The 18232-nt window shown below is 39.3% G+C and overlaps 1 protein-coding gene across 3 annotated transcripts in view; it reads right to left on the bottom strand.

The window, feature by feature from the left end:
* Window positions 1–589: 589 nt before the first annotated feature.
* ythdc2 (YTH domain containing 2) overlaps window positions 590–18232 on the bottom strand; it is a 37169-nt gene continuing 19526 nt past the window's right edge. For 2 of the 3 annotated variants that reach the window (XM_028024681.1, XM_028024683.1), the window contains 15 exons: window positions 18138–18220; window positions 14904–15009; window positions 14374–14493; window positions 13968–14240; window positions 12661–12787; window positions 11842–12047; window positions 11793–11795; window positions 10161–10347; window positions 8202–8293; window positions 7195–7314; window positions 6949–7100; window positions 3505–3664; window positions 2936–3145; window positions 1651–1833; window positions 590–1192 (listed from right to left, as the gene is read on the bottom strand). In XM_028024681.1, the coding sequence (XP_027880482.1) occupies window positions 1121–1192; window positions 1651–1833; window positions 2936–3145; window positions 3505–3664; window positions 6949–7100; window positions 7195–7314; window positions 8202–8293; window positions 10161–10347; window positions 11793–11795; window positions 11842–12047; window positions 12661–12787; window positions 13968–14240; window positions 14374–14493; window positions 14904–15009; window positions 18138–18220 (2094 nt within the window). In that variant the 3' untranslated portion in view covers window positions 590–1120. The remainder of the gene's footprint in view (window positions 1193–1650; window positions 1834–2935; window positions 3146–3504; window positions 3665–6948; window positions 7101–7194; window positions 7315–8201; window positions 8294–10160; window positions 10348–11792; window positions 11796–11841; window positions 12048–12660; window positions 12788–13967; window positions 14241–14373; window positions 14494–14903; window positions 15010–18137; window positions 18221–18232) is intronic. The other variant, XM_028024682.1, reaches the window with a different exon arrangement.

Raw genomic sequence — 18232 nt, 5'->3', positions numbered from 1 at the left:
GGCCAACTGATTACTGGGGGCGTATTTAGTCTATTTTGTTTCTTATTTTATTTTACAATCATCCATTCTCAGTCCCTAGAAGACAGTGTCATACCTAACGATAGGGTGAACCACACCTTTTCACTAAGATGGGAATGAATCAGTCTTAAGCCAGGACTTAAGCATTGATTAAGTCCTGGCTTAATCAATGCATTTTAATCAATGCATTTTAGCCATGTTTGGCTGAAATATGGGCCCAAAACCTGGGCCCTGATTTTGAAGACATATTTGAATAAATTTGACATATTGCTTATGTTAATATTGTAGCGTTTCGCAAACAGAAATCATTTTCTTAATTCTAACTGAAGCTTACTCTGATTTCATTTCAGACAATGGAGAATAAAGGTGCATCTGTCTTAACTCAGTGAAAGTAAATCCTACGGATAATGCTTCCTTATACTTGTGATGGAATTCGAGGAGAGATTGAACATCAGCACAATTATGTATTATACTCTGGCACTTGGGGATAAAAGGACATTCATTCAATATTAGGACTTCTCCAACAGGAAAGTTACATCTTTGAGGCAATAATAAGTCATAATTACAATAATGCATTTAAACATATCTTTAATGAACAAATAAAGCAGACTTTGAGTATTCTCATAAAAATAAGTAATGTGCTTTAAATAGAAACAAGTCAGTTGGATAAAAACAGGGCAATTACACCAATTAGAATAAAGCATAACATTGAAAAACAACAGCAAGAATAAGATTGCTGTCAGATGACCATGAATCCTGTTTACATCTACAGAGCCACATCCTTTTATTGTAAACTTATTGTATGGAGACCTTATACAACAAATCCCATTTCAAAAACACATTTAACAGAATGAGAAATTAATGAAGAGGTGAAAACTAAAGTTTGAACTGAGAGCAGCACAGAGGAGACATTTCTCTGGTTATCAGGTCTGAACTGGTGGTGGAGGGCACTTCAGGTGGAATACAAACAAAACATGGCACATGTGCAACATTGGTGCCCTGAGTGCCCAGTAAACATATTTTCTTCCATGGTCAGTAAGTTTGGGGGTTCCTAGCCAGTCACAGAGTTAGAATACCTGTTAAGTTAATGAGGAGTCCAACATTAATGAAGCTGATTCCCAGAATTCCTCTCCCACAGAGAAAGCAAGTGGCTGCCAGCCTGGGGCTCCAACTCCTACACAACACAAAATATCCACATAATCACAACATCAGTTTTCATTTTATTGGCATCTTTATGTTTGCTTCCTCTGATATAGCTGTCTCAAACTCCAGTCCTTGAGGGCTGCTGTCCTGGAACATTTACATGTGTACCTTGTCCTAAACTCTTGAATTAAATGGATAAACAGCATCACTAGAATGCAGACAGGTTCTACAGAGCTCTGCTAATAAAATAATACTGGATCCTGGTGTGAAGAGGCAGAGACTCATCTAAATGTTGCAGGACATCAACTAGAGTTTGATACCACTGGTCTAACACAATCTAAGCCTTGGTACAGAGAAACTGAGTGGTGTTAACCACCTCATAATGTAAATCCCAACATCGCTTACTGTTTCTGGCAGTTCTGCCAGTCTGAGACGACAGAATCTGCAGCAAGCAGCTACAGTATGTTTGAGCTTATGATGAAGTCTCACCTGTCCATCCCTGCTGACTTGAACTCTCTTGTTGTCATTCCATGGGTTGAGGATGTGCTGAGTGAAGGGGAAAGGAAGACTCTCTTTATGGATCCACTCTACACTGAAAACTCCTCCGAGGCCCATGAAGCCCCAGTCCTGGCAGCTCTCCTGGCTAACGACAGATGTCATGCGAGCGTAACCCTGCAAACCACACACCTTCAGTGGAATGCTTTTTATTAAAAAAGCTTATTGCAATGCCATCTTCATATATCACATTTCTGGGACAATCTTCACACGTATTTTTGACATGCAACAATAAAATTGTTATTAATCTCTTTAAGTGACAGCATGCAGTCACTAAGACACTGGATACATTCCAGAAATGTTCCTGTTCTTCAAAAGTTTTGAAAATTAGAAAGCCTTAAAAGGGACATATCTTGCAAAATCCACATTTTTAGTCTTCAGTACATTTTTTGCATACTTTGAGCGTGTAAGAGTGTAAAAAATGTAAATTTACTCTTTCCCAGTGCTGCGTAGATATCTTTATACTCTTTTTGGGTTACATTTTTCAGTCTGTTCATTTTTCTCTTCTCCCTATTGCATTTTCTTGTCTGTATTGCATTTTCTTGCTAAACAAGAAAATGTTTAGCCCGAAGCAAGCATACTTCAGGCTAACCAATTTTGTGAATCTGTCATTTTTTTTCTTGCAGCAATTTTGTAGTACAAGTTCAGTTATGCAAAAGTTGCAAGCAAACAAGTCAAAATGTTTGGTTGTAGCATGTATTAACGCACATGGCAGTAATAACACCACTGCGATGCATTTATGTGAATACGTGGTTCTGCAGGATGGTCGTCTTCATTCTCCGGCTCTGGGTCAGACTCTGGCTCCAACATGTGAGGTTGGATGGACAAGTTTTTCGTTGCTGACATCTTTAATAAACTTTCATATAAAAAATTTCTCTTCTGGTAGATCATAGTATCCCTGCTATGATTTAAAAATGGCTCTATGACCTGGAGGTGGGTGGGTCTTGAAATGTCTCATTCACATTTTTAAAAACCACAGAAAGCGAGTTGCTCTAAAACGCCTCAGAACAGAGGTAAACCAGGGGTCTGTGGAGCTACAATAGCCAAGAATTCAGACCAAAGCATTGTAGTTCTACTTAATAGATCATAAGGAAGGATTTAATTCTTCAAACTCACTGGCGGCCTCTGTCTCCAACAAGCAGATCTTACCACAAACCTCTACACAACATGACAGTCTCATATTTAAAGACATGTACAGAGGAGACCAACAATCAGATACCTGGAAGTGTCCAGATCCCTGGACAGAGAAGATGAGAATTATGAAGCTATTTGCCAGGAAAGCTTGGGTGAGTTTGGTCTCGTTGCTTGGTGTAGTAGACCAGATGCCTTTCTGCTGAGAAATCTCTATGTTTCTGATGCTGTTGCTCTTCATAATGAAGTATCGGACTGATGACACAGTAGGCTTCTGAGACACAGACTTTAAGACCAGCTGGGAACAAAACAAGTAAAACAACTTCTTTAAGCTCACACAATCCTCCTTTTATTGAGTATACACTTTACATTAGTGAATGAGATTACAATGAGTAAAGTTTGTGTTGGAATATGGATAAAAATAAGATACTTTGTTTCAATTGGGGTAGGCAATTATCTCTGGGGCTACATAAACAACTGATGTCTTTTGGCAACAATAGACCTGTCCTCACGTCTTGCTCACTTAAATTCACACAGAATAAATACTTAACGCCTGCTTGACATCGAATTTTTATATCTGGGACACTGAAGGACATCTTAAAGGACCAGATGAGACCCATGGGACATTAAATGTCCTATGTAGCGCCTATGTCCTACCTTTCCTGAGGGAGACTCGGGAGGCCCATCCAGAGTTACAGAGCAGGAAGAACTACTGGAGGAAGACGGATAATCCCACAGCTTCTTGATGGCCAGTGAGACTTCATCTCTGCTGTGGGAGTTAGTCTTCAGCAGGTCAGAAGACAGCATTCGACGAGGCCTGTGGGGAAGTAGTCAACTGTTGAAGAGGGCTAACCAAATGGTAAGCAACTGTAAGGCTTGATATTAATTGTAAATACTTTGAACATACTACTTTCTATCTGCCCTGGATATAGACTTTTATAAAAGTAAAAAAGATCAGACAATGTAGAATACATGATGCGATCTCCAGCTGAATCAGACTGCTGCATTTTAGTAGTATGTTGAAAAATTGTATGACACCTGTACTTTAGTAAATACAGTAATATATTTATTGGTTTTTATGTTTATGCTGTCTAATTAGTGTCATTTTAGATGTTTGTTATAACACATCCTCTTTTTCTCCTAGCTATTTGTCAGACCAAAGTTGTAAAAAAAAAAAAAAAACGTTCTTGATGTTTTTTTTACATGATTAATAATAACTGAAAATTGCTGAAGAAATTTGCAAATAAATAAAATGCTAAATGCGTCAGTCGCATGTGGCATATCACTATGATGTTGACTCCAAGAGTGAGTCAATGGACTCAGTCTTGTCCATTGACAGGATCTTTAGATAATTTTGAGAAGCAGATTACCTCTTTTGACCAAATATTTCTTCAATGAGTGCAAAACAAAGGAATATTGACCTTGACCCTTGACCTTTCGTTTAATGTCTGATTGAACTTTTGTTAAATGACTGACTTGATTTCTCCTTTTGCTGAATGGTACCAACATATAACTGTAACTATTTTCTTTTGATTATTTTGCACATTTATTTGCCAACTCATTTTCTTTTATTCCTATATGTGATGGTATCCATGTAAAAACTAATAAACCCATTTACTGAATTATATATATTAACAATTAAATCTCTAACAAAAGCTCTCATCTGAAGTCTGAATTATTATTTGTCAAGGAATATAATAATTAGGCCTGTCGCGATAAACGGTAAATCAATTAATCGTTTGATAAATTAAAATTATCGACGTCATTTTAATTATCGGCATTATCGTCTCTTCCGGACCTTTTCTCTTTCTGTTGATGACACCGAATGAAAAAAGGCTCAACTCCGGTGCTCTCCACTGACCCTCCCTTCCTCATTTCCTTAGTGTAAAGCCCAGCGCACAGGACACGATCTTAAAGCTGTCGGCCGATTGTCGGCCCATTTTCAAAACCTGACAGACCACACATTAGTCGACAGAAATCCTAGGTATAACGGTTTGATCGGGTTCGTTCCTGCCGTGTGGTGTCCAACAATGGGCACCAAATAATGGCTACAAGTCCAGTGAACTAATTTTAAAACCAGGCATTAATCAATGCTTTACTACAATCTACCTGCAATGCATGTGGCTAGTGTCAGCGTAAAGTCCTGCCTGAATTAAAATCATTAGAACCTGTTTATGTCACGTTAACGAAGAACAGCTGAAAAGTTACCGGGTTTATCAACTGCGGTAGTAATTTCGCTCCAACTCCTCCTCTTGTCATTTCTATATTCTTTGCGTGTTGAATAAACATTAATGTTGTTTCCACATCGGCTGGACTTCGGGTTGCGCCGTGTCAGCTGTTTGGGATTCCCCGAGGTAATTTCCCCTCAGAAAGCACGAGGAGAATCCGCGCTTTCTGATTGGCTACCTGTCACATTCAACAGGTGTAGTTAAGCTCCCAGTCGGGAAAAATTTAGATCGGAGCGGCAACGACGATCTACCATAACACACCACACAATCTTAGAAAGACCAACGTTTTAAGATTGTTGTAAGGGGAAAAATAAGAGCAAAAAATTATGTAGTGTGAACTATTGCATCAGGTAGTCGATGTGCCCATCTTCTCTATTTAATCTAATTATTACTGAAGGGCAACATAATATACAGACTTCATAATCTGCACTCTTTTGGTTGAATGCAGTATTTATTTCCACTTTGGCTTTATGTTGTTTAGGTTTTTTTTTTTTTCAAGTGAGTTTTTTGTTAATGGAGACTGAGAATCCATTTTATTTTTGCTTTTGGTTGTTTTGTTTATTTTGTTTATCAGCTCAAGTGTTAAATGTTCTTTTGAAAACAAAGTGTATCTATCTTTGGCAGGAAATCACATGCATTATTACATCATTTTCATTAAATCAGTGTAAAAAGGTCTTCAAACAATATTATCGTTTATCGCAATAATTTTTGAGACAATTAATCGTTGAGCAAAATTTGCTATCGTGACAGGCCTAAGTATAATGAACTGGAATCTAAACAAAATCCCCTTCTTAATAGACAAACATCCTTAATCTAAGATGACTCCCATCATGAATCCCATCATGAATAATTATTGTTATTTGAATTTTTTCAAGCATCTGTATAAATTTGGACATAGCCGTAATATTTGTATTTAGATAAGATTGCACTGAATATGGGTCTGAAAGGTTTTTTACATTTCTCCGACAAAGTGAAATCAACAATACTATTAGATAACAGAGATGGATGAACTGGTGATTCAGGAACTGTTTGACATTTATGTGAGATAATCAAAATCCTTTAAAAAGCCTCACTAGAATGCAGACAGGTCTGTAGGGCAAAACTACAGTCCAGCCAAAAGAATTTAATTTCTTTTTTTCCTTTTCCCATCTAGGTTTTAAAAACTCTTGACAAACTCAGCTTGCAGCAGGGCAACAGTGCAACCAACTGTGAAGCCCCCTGCACAATGGTATGCAATTCTTGTTTTAAAGCCTTTAGAGTAAATGTACATAATCATATAGGTATAATGAAGCCCCTACGTCCTACCATCCTAAATCAGTATGGAATATATGTAGATAATTGAGAGCCCATCATCCATCCATTTTCTGTTCACCCTTTGTCCCTAATGGCGTTGGGAGGGTTGCTGGTGCCTATCTCCAGCTACGTTCCAGGCGAGAGGCGGGGTACACCCTGGACAGGTCGCCAGTCTGTCGCAGGGCAACACAGAGACATACCGGACAAACAACCATGCACACACACACTCACACCTAGGGAGAATTTAGAGAGACCAATTAACCTGACAGTCATGTCAGGACTGTGGGAGGAAGCCGGAGAACCCGGAGAGAACCCACGCATGCACAGGGAGAACATGCAAACTCCATGCAGAAAGACCCTGGCCGGGAATCGAACCCTTCTTGCTGCAAGGCAACAGTGCTACCAACTGCGCCACTGTGCAGCCCTGAGAGCCCATCATAAATCAGAAAATTGTATCTAAAGACCTACAGAATGATTAGGTCATTTTGTTACCATGAATAGAAAACTGAGAAAAAACAGAAAAATCAAAAGAGAAACCAGCACAAGACACTACCATGAAACATGATAGTTATTGGCCTACTTGTCATTTGTGTTATGAGAGGGCAGCTGGGGGCTGGCCTTGGAGTTTCTCCCTGTTGACCTCGGCCCATCCTCTGATGTCATAGGCCTAGGTCTCTGACCAATCCCTGTAGGCTGCTGCAGGCCGGCTTCCTGCTCCTCAGCACCCAGCACCTGGAGGTAGTCAGCATGAACTGCAGGCATTAAACACAGGAATAATTCCCATCCAGAGGCAAACTGCAGAGAAACGATGAAGCTGAGCACGTACAGACACTAAGGTCTGGATGACTGCCTCGTCCTGCTGAGACCAGGGTTTGGAAGGACAGCGGATCCTCTTTATAAACAAGTTCTGCCACTTCTGTCTGAGTTCAGACACCAGTGCTGCAGTCTGACAACAGTAGAGCCAACAGGAGATAAGCATAAGGACACATCTGTCAGAGGCTGGGTAATCTAAACAAACATGAAGATTATGTGATGAGTCAGTAACAAAAGAAAATCTTCACAGAATGTTCTGATAACATACATGAAGTTTGTCATCCTATGCACTGATTTCAAAATTTTAAAACAATAAGAAGAATTCACTATTATGCTGGGTCCCTTCTGCCACATTTACATTTTGATTCACCAGATAAAACGTTTAAGAACTGATGAAACACATGAAAAACTCAAAGCTACATGTAAACGTTTTAAAAACTGGTCTTAAGGCCTCGACATGCTTCATGTGAAGTGCTAAAACCACTTCTCATTAACATAAACGCGTGATGAAAATTGTGTGATTTTGTTTGCAGAGAGGCATCTGCCTGTTGAACTAGACATCAGGCTCAGGTCAAAGTATCTTCACAGAGCTCTGTGCGAAGTGTTGTCTGATTGTTCAGAAGTTTTTTTGCTGTACTTACAGTATGCAAATTAGGTATATTTGTACTATTCTTCACTAAATTACTATGATAATAAGACTGGTGAATGGTTAATCACTCCTGGCTATGAACCATCCAGGAGTTAATAGCCAGGAAATCCGTTGTTCACGGAAGAGGCTACCTGGAGAAAAGTGTGGCGCAAGCTCGGTGACCATTTCCTAAAAGCAAAATAGAGAATGTATGGAGGGAGGAGAGACCTCCGCGGATAGAGGCGTGACGTGTACTGAAGTAGGAGGGCTACCACAGGTGGTCTGCGCTGATGCATGAAAGGTGTCTGAGAATACGAACAGTCCGAAACCACGTGACTGTGTGTCAGCTGTTCGGCTTTGGATAAAGTATGTCAGGGCCTTTATTTCTTCACCTCTCTCTCGAGCCCAAAGACAAGCCAGTCGTCAATCTTTATCTCCACTAATTCTTCTGTGTCACTGTCACTCATGTCATCCAGAGGATTTTCTGCAGAATAGAACACAGAAACCTGCTTAATTTGCAGAGGCAAGCTTTGTAAAACATCAGAACAGTTGATCTTTTTAGGCTTAGAAAGAAATGTTGACGATTTCATGGAGTAATTAACAAATAGATACCAAATCTAATAGTTATTTTTGTTTCTCAGCAATTTGAGACAGAAAGTCGATCAATTAAAAGAAGTGATTTTTAGCACATGAAAAAAATCCTTAACTCAAGAAGAAGATGCAAAGTGATGGGACAGCATATTGATGAGAAGTTAATTTGTTGGTACAAACACCACAAACAGGACCAGTGACAACAAGCTGCCCAAATGGAGGTCCTTAGGTCTTATTTAGATTAGATGAGAACTAAACAGCCCTCAAAACAGATCCTGGATTCATATAGTGGAGGAACCCCCACAAAGTCCCACACTGCTCAGAAACACAAAACACATTTGGATGGGACTATCAAAGTACCACAACCTCAGCAAAAACTCTACAAGGCAAACAGTTTGGTGTGCTATTCAAACACCTGGATGAAAATCATCATTTATGTTTCTGTTGGCCAATCAGAGACTTCATTCTACCAGTAGATCTGTGTAGCTGTTTCAATCATGTATGCTACACTGAATAAGGTCAACCATGACAGATACCTTCAGAGATACATAAAGACAATTAAAAGTCAATCACCTGAAGAACATTTTTAGGATTAGAGTACTAATGTTCCAGCAAGATCTAGAGATACTCATCCATTTCTTTTTATTACAACTTTCTTTGTTGAATTTTAACAGCTTAATGTGCAATATTAATCATTAGGACAGTGAAAACACAGTAATCATAAATGAGACAGATGTTATGTGCTCTCGTTTCCGGGTGCAGGTTAAAAGTCTAGTGGCATTTTAAATCATTTGGAGACGCTGTATCAAACAGTAGAGTATGCTCAATTTGTTATTCAAAGTAGCTTAGTTTCTACTTAACTTTTTTTTCTCGATTTTCATAACTTTATTTAAACATCACAACTTAACTTTTTAAACTAAATATGCTACAGCATCTATCAAGGGGAACAGGAAGATAAAATCCCATTTTGCTGGGAAGCTTTGTCCCTAACAGTTTCTGTACTTCTTCTTTTCTGTACTTTATGCAATTTATGCAATCTTGGACAGAAGAAAAACATATGACTTATGTCGCAAGGTGAGGTTTGACGTCTGTCACCTTGGTCTAGAATTGAAGGAAGCATTTTTAATTAATTGGATTTTGAAAACTGAACTTTCATTGCTCTAAACTGTTCTAGCTGTAACCTAGCATATGGTGTACTTGGTTGTATGCTGAGAATCAGTGTGATTAAGACTGTACTGCACCTAATTCACCTACAAAGGCAGTTCTGATTTTACCAGATGAGGAAAATTCAATCACCATTAGTGTTCCATAAATATTACAGGGGGGATTTCTGATTAGGCGTAAGAAATTGGTGGGTCAGCAGGGAAAGTTTTATCTTCTGGAAACAGTGATGTTAAACAGTGTTTAATATGTAAATGACCAAGTGAGAAGTTAGAAGGAGACAAGTTAGATTTTAAAGACAGCTCTGAAAAACTTTAAAAAAACATCTTTGTGAAAATCTCTCATAGTTTTAATATCTTTCATGTCAAATCATACGTATGTGTATCATATTACATTAAAGGATTTCCCAAACATGCATGAAAGAATGAAGGCGACTTTCAGGTATGTTTTTGATGATGGAATAACATTATAAAATGATGTAGAGCTCAAGTCAATTTTACATTCTGTAATTCTGCCCCTTTAAAAAGGCAAAGTGCTTGAAATATAAAAACTTAAATAAGAAAAAAAGATTTAAAAAAAAGTCTGACTGATTTACTTACCATTTCTTTTTTGCACAGCACTTTCATGGAGTGTGGAGCTGAGAAGTTTGGTACCACCTCCAAACATGGCCACTGTGATGGAGGTCACCACGGAGCAACAGCGGACACTGGCCATCCTGTGACCTCTGCTCATCTCATCATAGATCAACCAGTCTGTGGGGAGGGTCTGACCTGATTTGGAGCTGTTCTAAACACAATGAACACAAAGGATCATATGCCTAAGAATCCTTTCTTTAACACAGTTCATATCTCATAATCATAGAAAGAATAATTGACCAGTCTCAGACAAGCACATACTAACTCAAAAGTGCAGTCTGATTAAAACAGCTGAATATTAGGAGGAAAGGTTAACCATATCAAAGTCTTTCTTTGGACATTCCAATTTTGTATTCTTAGACAGCCAATGAATCATTCAGGTAACAAAAGGAAGTCTTGTGTTTACAAATGAATGGAGAGAAAGAGGGAAGGGTAGCTTTAACAATTTTAACAAGAACAGTTGGAAGAGGATCTAATTGGCAGGTTGAATATTTTGATTTTTAAATTAATTTGGAGACGTCACTGACTGAGGAGAGTGTGAAAGTGAATTAGTAGGGGCAACTAGAAATGGAACATCTTATATTAAAGCAACAGTCGATAGAGGTTGCTAGTGGATATGTGCTATTTTTGAAGAAATAAATGACACAAGAATGTTACAAAAATCAGAGGGATACAGATGGGGAGGAAGTGAATCTAGTGGTTTTGTCTGTGGTGGGATGTACTTGATTACATTTTTCATGTATCTGTACTTTATTTTAGAGGATTTAATCGTCGGTACTTTTGATTTTTACTCCATTACATTTTACAGTACAGTAAGTACCTGTACTTTCAACTTAACTACATTTCTATGCAGCATTTCGTTACACATTACATCCAAGTCACATTGTGCTTTTTATTTGTTCATTAGTTTGAAAGTGACCAACGGCGAGAGGGGAATTGGTGCTCTGAACCACTGTAAAGCGAGAAAGTATAGTTAGGCCCTCCTTCAAGAAGAGCAAGGCGGGTACGTGACACCTGCAGAATCATTAAAACCCAAAACGGAGTCCACCAATGGTAGTCCTCCAGGAGATCTGTGTCACCCATGGCCTTATTTAAAAGATTTATTCGAGTTAATTGGGTCAAAAAACAACTTCTGGAGATTCCAGTGCCCTCTTTGCCTGCCTGAAAGCATGAACTTCTAAGTTTTCAAAAATCCACCGTCGAATCTGAAAAAACATATCGAGGTAAGTTAAGTTGCTAAACACTATCTGACTTTTGGGTGTGAAATTGATTTAGGTTAGTGAAGTTTTATGTAATTCTGAGTGTATGTCTGACGAGGCGGGTGGAAAATTTCTCAGTGTAGGAACAGAGCTGGTGAGTCATGCAGATGTAAGCTGATCTTATAATGCTCTGTCGCAGAGTACTGGAGCAGTGCTGTTGTTGGGTGATGGACAATTCAATTAATCTGAAAGTCATTTTTGCATGCATAGGGAGAACATGCCAATTCCATGCAGAACGAACCCAGACAGGGATTCTAACCCAGGACTTTCTTGCTGCAAGGCAACAGTGCTTTAAGCCTTAAACACATCAAAAACAGAGTGGCAGCTCCATGTGAACTTTCTCTCTCTGATTTTGTGTTTCGGTGTTGGCAAAATTAAATTCCTACCTCCTTCAACTGCAGCTGGCTCAGGACTGATGTAGGATGGAAATTAACCTTCTTCTCTCTGTTACTGGAGAGCAAAGAGGTCTTCTTGTTGACATGAACCATGTTTGGATACATTCCAGCCACCAGGGCTGCTTTCACGACAGCCCAGTTTTCAGAGTTTAGATTAACATCACGGATGTCGCTGCCCCCACGGGCGCGCACAAAACCTGGCCGACCAAAGAAAAGGCTCCATTAGCAAAAATAACCTAAGTGCTTATAAAATTTATAAATATTGCATATATCAACATGCCAGGGGCTAAAACACAAAGAAATTGACAGGAGGAACATTTCTAAGGCAAACTATTGCCAATTCTGAATTTTTGATGTCCCTTCTCAAGTAAAAAGTCAAAAATGCTTGAAAATTTAAAATTAATTATTTACTGTGTGAAACATCCATCCATCCATCCATTTTCTAACACTTGTCCCTTAGAGGGATCGGGAGGGCTGCTGGTGCCTATCACCAGCTAACGTTCCGGGCGAGAGGCAGGGTACACCCTGGACAGGTCACCAGTCTGTCGCAGGGCAACTGTGTGAAACAGTTCCCCACAATAATACTACGACACCAAAGTTCAGATCAGACAGTTCGACATAAATATCCACATACACCATTAACTTAAGATCACACAAAGTGTTCCTAGAGAAAAGATGCAAAAAACCTCAAATTACATTTTAAGTACCGTATTTTAAGTATTTTTGCTGTCACTGTTCAGTGGTTTTCATTTGATTCTAACACTTTGCAGAGTATGAATAAAATGAGAGGAAAATAAAAGTCAAACTCACCAATAGCACGAAGTTGTCCTAACAGTTGTGTCCTCATGCCAAGAATCATGTCCATGGTAGACTGGGACAGGAAGTTCCTTTCACAGAAGGATCTCTCCCAGCCTTCACTGCGAGCTTTCTGCCATGCCTAACACAAGGGAGGTTTAAATTTCTCCCACTGTGACATTCAGCTCAGCTTGACATATTTTCATCAAATTAGAGCAGAGATTGGAAAGACTACTAATAGTTGGTATGGTGGACCTCATCTCATCCCAGGGTACGTCACTATTAATGTAACTGGATAACACGTCTGGGACAGTTTCTCTTTGCAACACACTTTTTGTTTGGTGTAAGAAATCGAGTCTTTTCAAGTTGAAGGGGTAAAATTACCATGAAGTCATGAGTCATTGGTAGAAATTAATGACTCATTCAAAATGACAATTTTATCAAGATTTTAGTTGAGTCTAAATGACTTTAGACTCAACTAAAATCTTGAAGAAATTATCATTTTGAATTTTGTTTTGATGAAGTTGACATTTTGAATCGTGATTTGGTGAAATTGAAATTTTGAATGTATCCCTCGACTCCAACGCACATAACCCAAGTCCACATCTGTGCTGTTTAGCACAAAAGTATTCTGGAGGCTTTTGTCACATCATAAATAACCTCACTGACCCTTTACTCTTTACTGGCTGCCTTCGCCACAGTAGATGAGAAGGATTAACACATTAGTTCCGTAAAACATTTGGCGATGTCCTGGCCAGCCATGTAGAGATGGAAAGCTGCAGCCTATCTGACATATTTAAAGGCTTTCAGGCATCATGTGTTGTTTTAGTTTGGAAAAGATTAACTGCTGTAAATCACTCTCAAGTATTTTTTATGAGATCTGTGGTCCATTGCTACTCTTCAGCTCAATAATACTGTATGTCTACTGTGATTTGATACATTTTGTGTGGGTTTGGTCATGTGTCTTCCAGCATGTGTCTTACAGCAGACTAAAGAAGTAAACTTCAGTTGTTTCATGTTTTAAAAAAAGAAAAAGCACAAATTTCTGACTTCTGTCCTAAGCTCAGCCAAAATCATTTGTTTTAGGTTGAATTTATTTACATTCTGAGTTTAAACACACTTTCAAAGTTGAAACACAAATTCCTAATAATAAAACTTACAATACATGACAACCTTAATGAGAGCATTCTTTTTAGCCAGAAAGAAATAATTCTTTGTTTTTACTACATTGTTAATTTGTTGGTATTCCCCTTGTACTTTATTTTCAATTGTGAATAAGAAAAAGATTTAGCATCAGTAGTGAAAAAGGCAAACATCTGTACCTGGAAAGCTCTGAGCAGGGCCATGTGGTCACTGAAGGTGTTGGACGTGAAACGTTTGCGGCTCTGCAGAGCAGCTCTTTTCTGGGAGCTTTCAGCAGGGAGGGTAAAAGGGTCACGATAGGCCAGAGTACAGGCAATGGTGAGAATGGGGTCCAGACACTTGAGCACAACAGCGCACAACACCATTTTGCCCAGGTGGGGCTCCACAGGTAGATCAGCCAGGTGGAAGCCCAGGTCGGTTAAGTCTTCATTCTGGTCCAGAGCATCTATTGTCTGAGAGAAAGGTTGGCAAAAGCAATGCACCTTTACAGGCTGGAATACATTAGTGGGCACACCGGCTCATTAGCATGCATTCACAGCCACTTCATTATCAGTAGAATGATAAACCTTGGGAAAAACATTTTACTTTTAGCATCTGGACAGCACTCTGGATTGCATGTGTGGGAGGTGGCTGTGGAGCTTTAGATAAGAATTCAGCAACGGGGCAGGATGAAGGAGCCAACAGCTTGGTCTGTAGACACAATTCCTGAAAAACACAATGATACCTTTCACTTAATGCCCTGTCTGTTCTAGAGCTTCTGAGTTTGCATGACCTGCGAACAACTGCTAAAATCCTCCAAACTCTCACTATCAGAGTTTATTCTTCATTTTTCATGACTCAGTTTTTCACATTTTCTAGTAATTTAGAGCACTTTTTACATCCTAGAAAAAATCTCTAGACATGACATTCCTTGTAAGGGGCCCGCTGTAAGCAAATATGTTTTAACCCTGCATTTTTCTGAAAATGTTCCTACTATAGACTTTTAATCTGCTGAGTAACCTGAATAGCCATCACCACAACATTTCACACTTCCACATGATTGTATCATATTAGGAGCAAATAAAAGCACTGCTCGGAGTTGTTGCTGTACTGATAAATATAAAGGTAGTGTGTACCTGTAGTGGCATCCGCAGCAGCTGTGGAACCTGAAACTCTTGCATATTGTTGAATCTGAGACGACTGAAGAGATGGAAGCAAACCCCAGGTCTACAGCGGCCAGCTCTGCACAGAGACCGAACTGAAACTGAGCTGGAATACTTTTTTAAATTAAAATGTTTACATAAAGTAAGATTACTATGCCTAGAAGCACTTATAGAAAGGCTGGATGATTTGTTGTGGTTTTGTATGACTCTTCTTGCTTCTGAATTCAGAACATCTGAGTGCAGGCACAGCAGCATGGGCGGGCATTGCACACCCACAGAGTCAGCAGTGCGCCCCCCCGGACTGGAAGCTGTTTGTTGTTTTTACCTTAAAGTGGCCAACTCTCTGTTATTCCTATATCGATTTGATACAGCAGGACAGTGGTGCCCAAAGTCAATCCTCGAGGGCTGGCATCCTACATGTTTTAGTTCTCTCCCTGGTTTAACACACCTGGATCAAATGATGGCTCATGAGAGGCCTAAGAAGAACATTGACATGCTGAAAAGGTTGTTGCTACCACCAGGGAGAGAACTGAAACATGCAGGATGCCGGCCCTCGAGGACCGACTTTGGGCACCCCTGCAGTGGAAGCTTCCGCACTTCCCATATCTGTGCCTTCTGACACTTTTTTCAGCAGTTAACACTGTTTAATCTGTTGTTAACACATCGTAACATGTTTTTCCGAGCTGCCTTTAAACGCAACATGAGCGTTAAGACGCTCGTGCTGGGTTTATAATTGTGCGGTAGTGATGGGCTATCTGAAGCCAGGCTTCGAGGCGTGTACCAAGTAAAAAGGAGGCGTGTCAGATGAAGCCCCACTTCGATGCTTGTGTCGTCTTGCTGAAAACCACTTGACTGGCAACAAACGACGCTTCGCATTGCATGGGTAACATGACTGCTTCATTTTGCGTGTCGGTTTTCAAGAATAAAAGCTTGATGAGCCGTGCTGCTTCATGACATGGGTTATTGTATTTGATTGCGCATCAGAGTATTTGTCTTCAGCAGTGGCCGAAATAAAAGGAACCTTTTATAGTTCATGTGTATTAATGATTTTGATGATGGCACTCATCAAAATGTAATGTTTGTTACCGGTTTTGGAGCCAGCAAGAGGAAAAATCTGACACCTGGGAAGACTTTGAGATGATCACTTGCAATAAGATTCTTAAATAAAAATAATTAACCCCTTTACCTCCAAAATTCTCACCCTTTTTGAAATTTCCACTATTTCGTTGTTCTACAAAGATATATCAGTCTTGCACAGCAGAAACAGACTTAAAGCTGTTGGAAGAGTAAAATTCTGGCCTGATAAATAAAAATATAAGGGATCAGAGAGCCAACTAGAAATCCAAGAAAAAGAGAAGTTTTGAAGAATTTTAGTTTTTCAGGAGGCAAATCAAAACTCAAAGAATACTGTCTGCCCCAACAAGCGCCGCACTCCATATACACTAAAACAAATGTCTATTGTCAAATCAGTCAATGACAAAAGAAAACAACCACTGACAGTCAACATATAGTACAGACCAAAAGTTTGGACACAACTGTGTGTCCAAACTTTTGGTCTGTACTGTATATCAGGATTGGCTACAAATGATTTTAACAACTAAAAAAGATTAGTTAAATAGGATTTAATTGACTCTCCTGTTACTAAACATGAGTTTGACAAAAACTTTGTGACAATATTGCATTTACTAATTTTTTTAAGTATGTCCATCTGAGTGACAAGGCTGCCACAGTTTCAACAGCAGATGTCACTACTGAGAAATGAACCACCGAGTAATGAACCTTTGGGTGAAGCAATGGGCTGGGAGGCTTCATTGCTTCACGAGGCTTCATCTGACCATCACTATTGTGCGGCAGCGAAGGAGACCTGCTGTTACAGTCACTGACCTCTAGGGGCTCTCTTCATGAGAGAGCTCTCTCTTTGTGTTTCAGTTCTACCTGGCTGCCACAGGTGCAATGTGTTGGAGCTCGTCAGCCACCCCATAAAGAGCTTCATACCAGAGATGTCGGGGCCCTTTTTTCCCTGGGAATTGATCTGAAGTGATCCTGTCTGTGAGCTGACTGTTTGTGGGGACTTAAATGATTTTGCTGTGAGCATATTGTGAAGAATCAAGTGTCTAACTAAAGTAGTGTTTCTATTCACAGTGGAAGCTGGTAGGGGTTCTCTGCCATTTTGTTTAACTGTTTTCTCCTGTTTCGTGGTTAGCCAGGGAGTTCAAGTTTTGTACTATTTTTTTCATTTCTCCTCTTAAAAGTGTTTATTATTTTATAATTAAAAGGGGGTGTTTTGTTTGTTGTTTTGGCCTTGGAGACCCTGAAGCTTAAAGCTTCCCTGTGTTTGCTGCCTCCTGTGATTGAGGTTTTACCTGAACTGTAAAATCTTTTGCTACTGAAACAAACTGTTTAGATTACTGATTTGTGTGTTCTGTTCTGGCACTGGGTGTACAGTGCCAGAATTTACCCTTAGTGGTCTTGGGGAGGGGTTGTAATACTTGCTGCTGCTGTGCAGAGCTGCTCAGGTGTGTTAGAATCATGGCAGCAAACCAGCAACCAAACCAGACTTTGGAAAAAGTCAATTAAAAAAATGATCTCATTATACTGGCTCTTAGCAAATTATTTTGATAATCCTAACTAGTCTGTTATCAATTATCAGAGACATGACCACCACTGAACAAGAAACTAAAGTTAAAACATTATATCCATGTTGGCTATAAAATATCTGAAGACAGATTTTTCTAAGGGTTTTATGGATTGATGAGAAAAGAGTTTGTTTTACTGGAAATCAGTTATCTGGTGAGGGCTGACCATTTTGGGAATGACTGGAAGCTCTCTAGTTGTTCAATCATAAAATCAACCCTAATTGTGCACACAGTGTACACACACACAATACACATAAGCATGCAAAAATAACATGGCAGGTTGTCCTGCCACAAATGACTAAACAAGAGCAGGTTGTAGCATAGAAATACAAATATGTGCATTTCCCTTGTTTCGTACTTTTATGGATGACGTAATAGTGATACTAAATTTAATGTACAACTTTCAATCATAGTATTCCAGTGGTTAGTTTGCCACATGTCAAAGTCACCTAACACCAAGTTGCCCACTTATCAGGGTGTTGGTGTATGGTCTCACACAATGCCAATTTTTAAGATCAAGGCAAGGTTGAGATGGGATTCAGTCTAGGAAAAAGTAATATTCCAATCTTACCTTCCTTTTCTTTGCAAAACACTGGCCTTTGAGATCCAAACCGTCTTTAACATAGAAACCCGACTCAGTGTATCAAAGGACTTCTACAACAGAAA

This window comes from Xiphophorus couchianus, chromosome 8 (genome assembly GCF_001444195.1).
Source record: "Xiphophorus couchianus chromosome 8, X_couchianus-1.0, whole genome shotgun sequence".
Lineage (NCBI taxonomy): Eukaryota > Metazoa > Chordata > Actinopteri > Cyprinodontiformes > Poeciliidae > Xiphophorus > Xiphophorus couchianus.
Note: the sequence above shows the minus strand (reverse complement) of the source record. Positions and strands in the feature narration are given on the sequence as shown.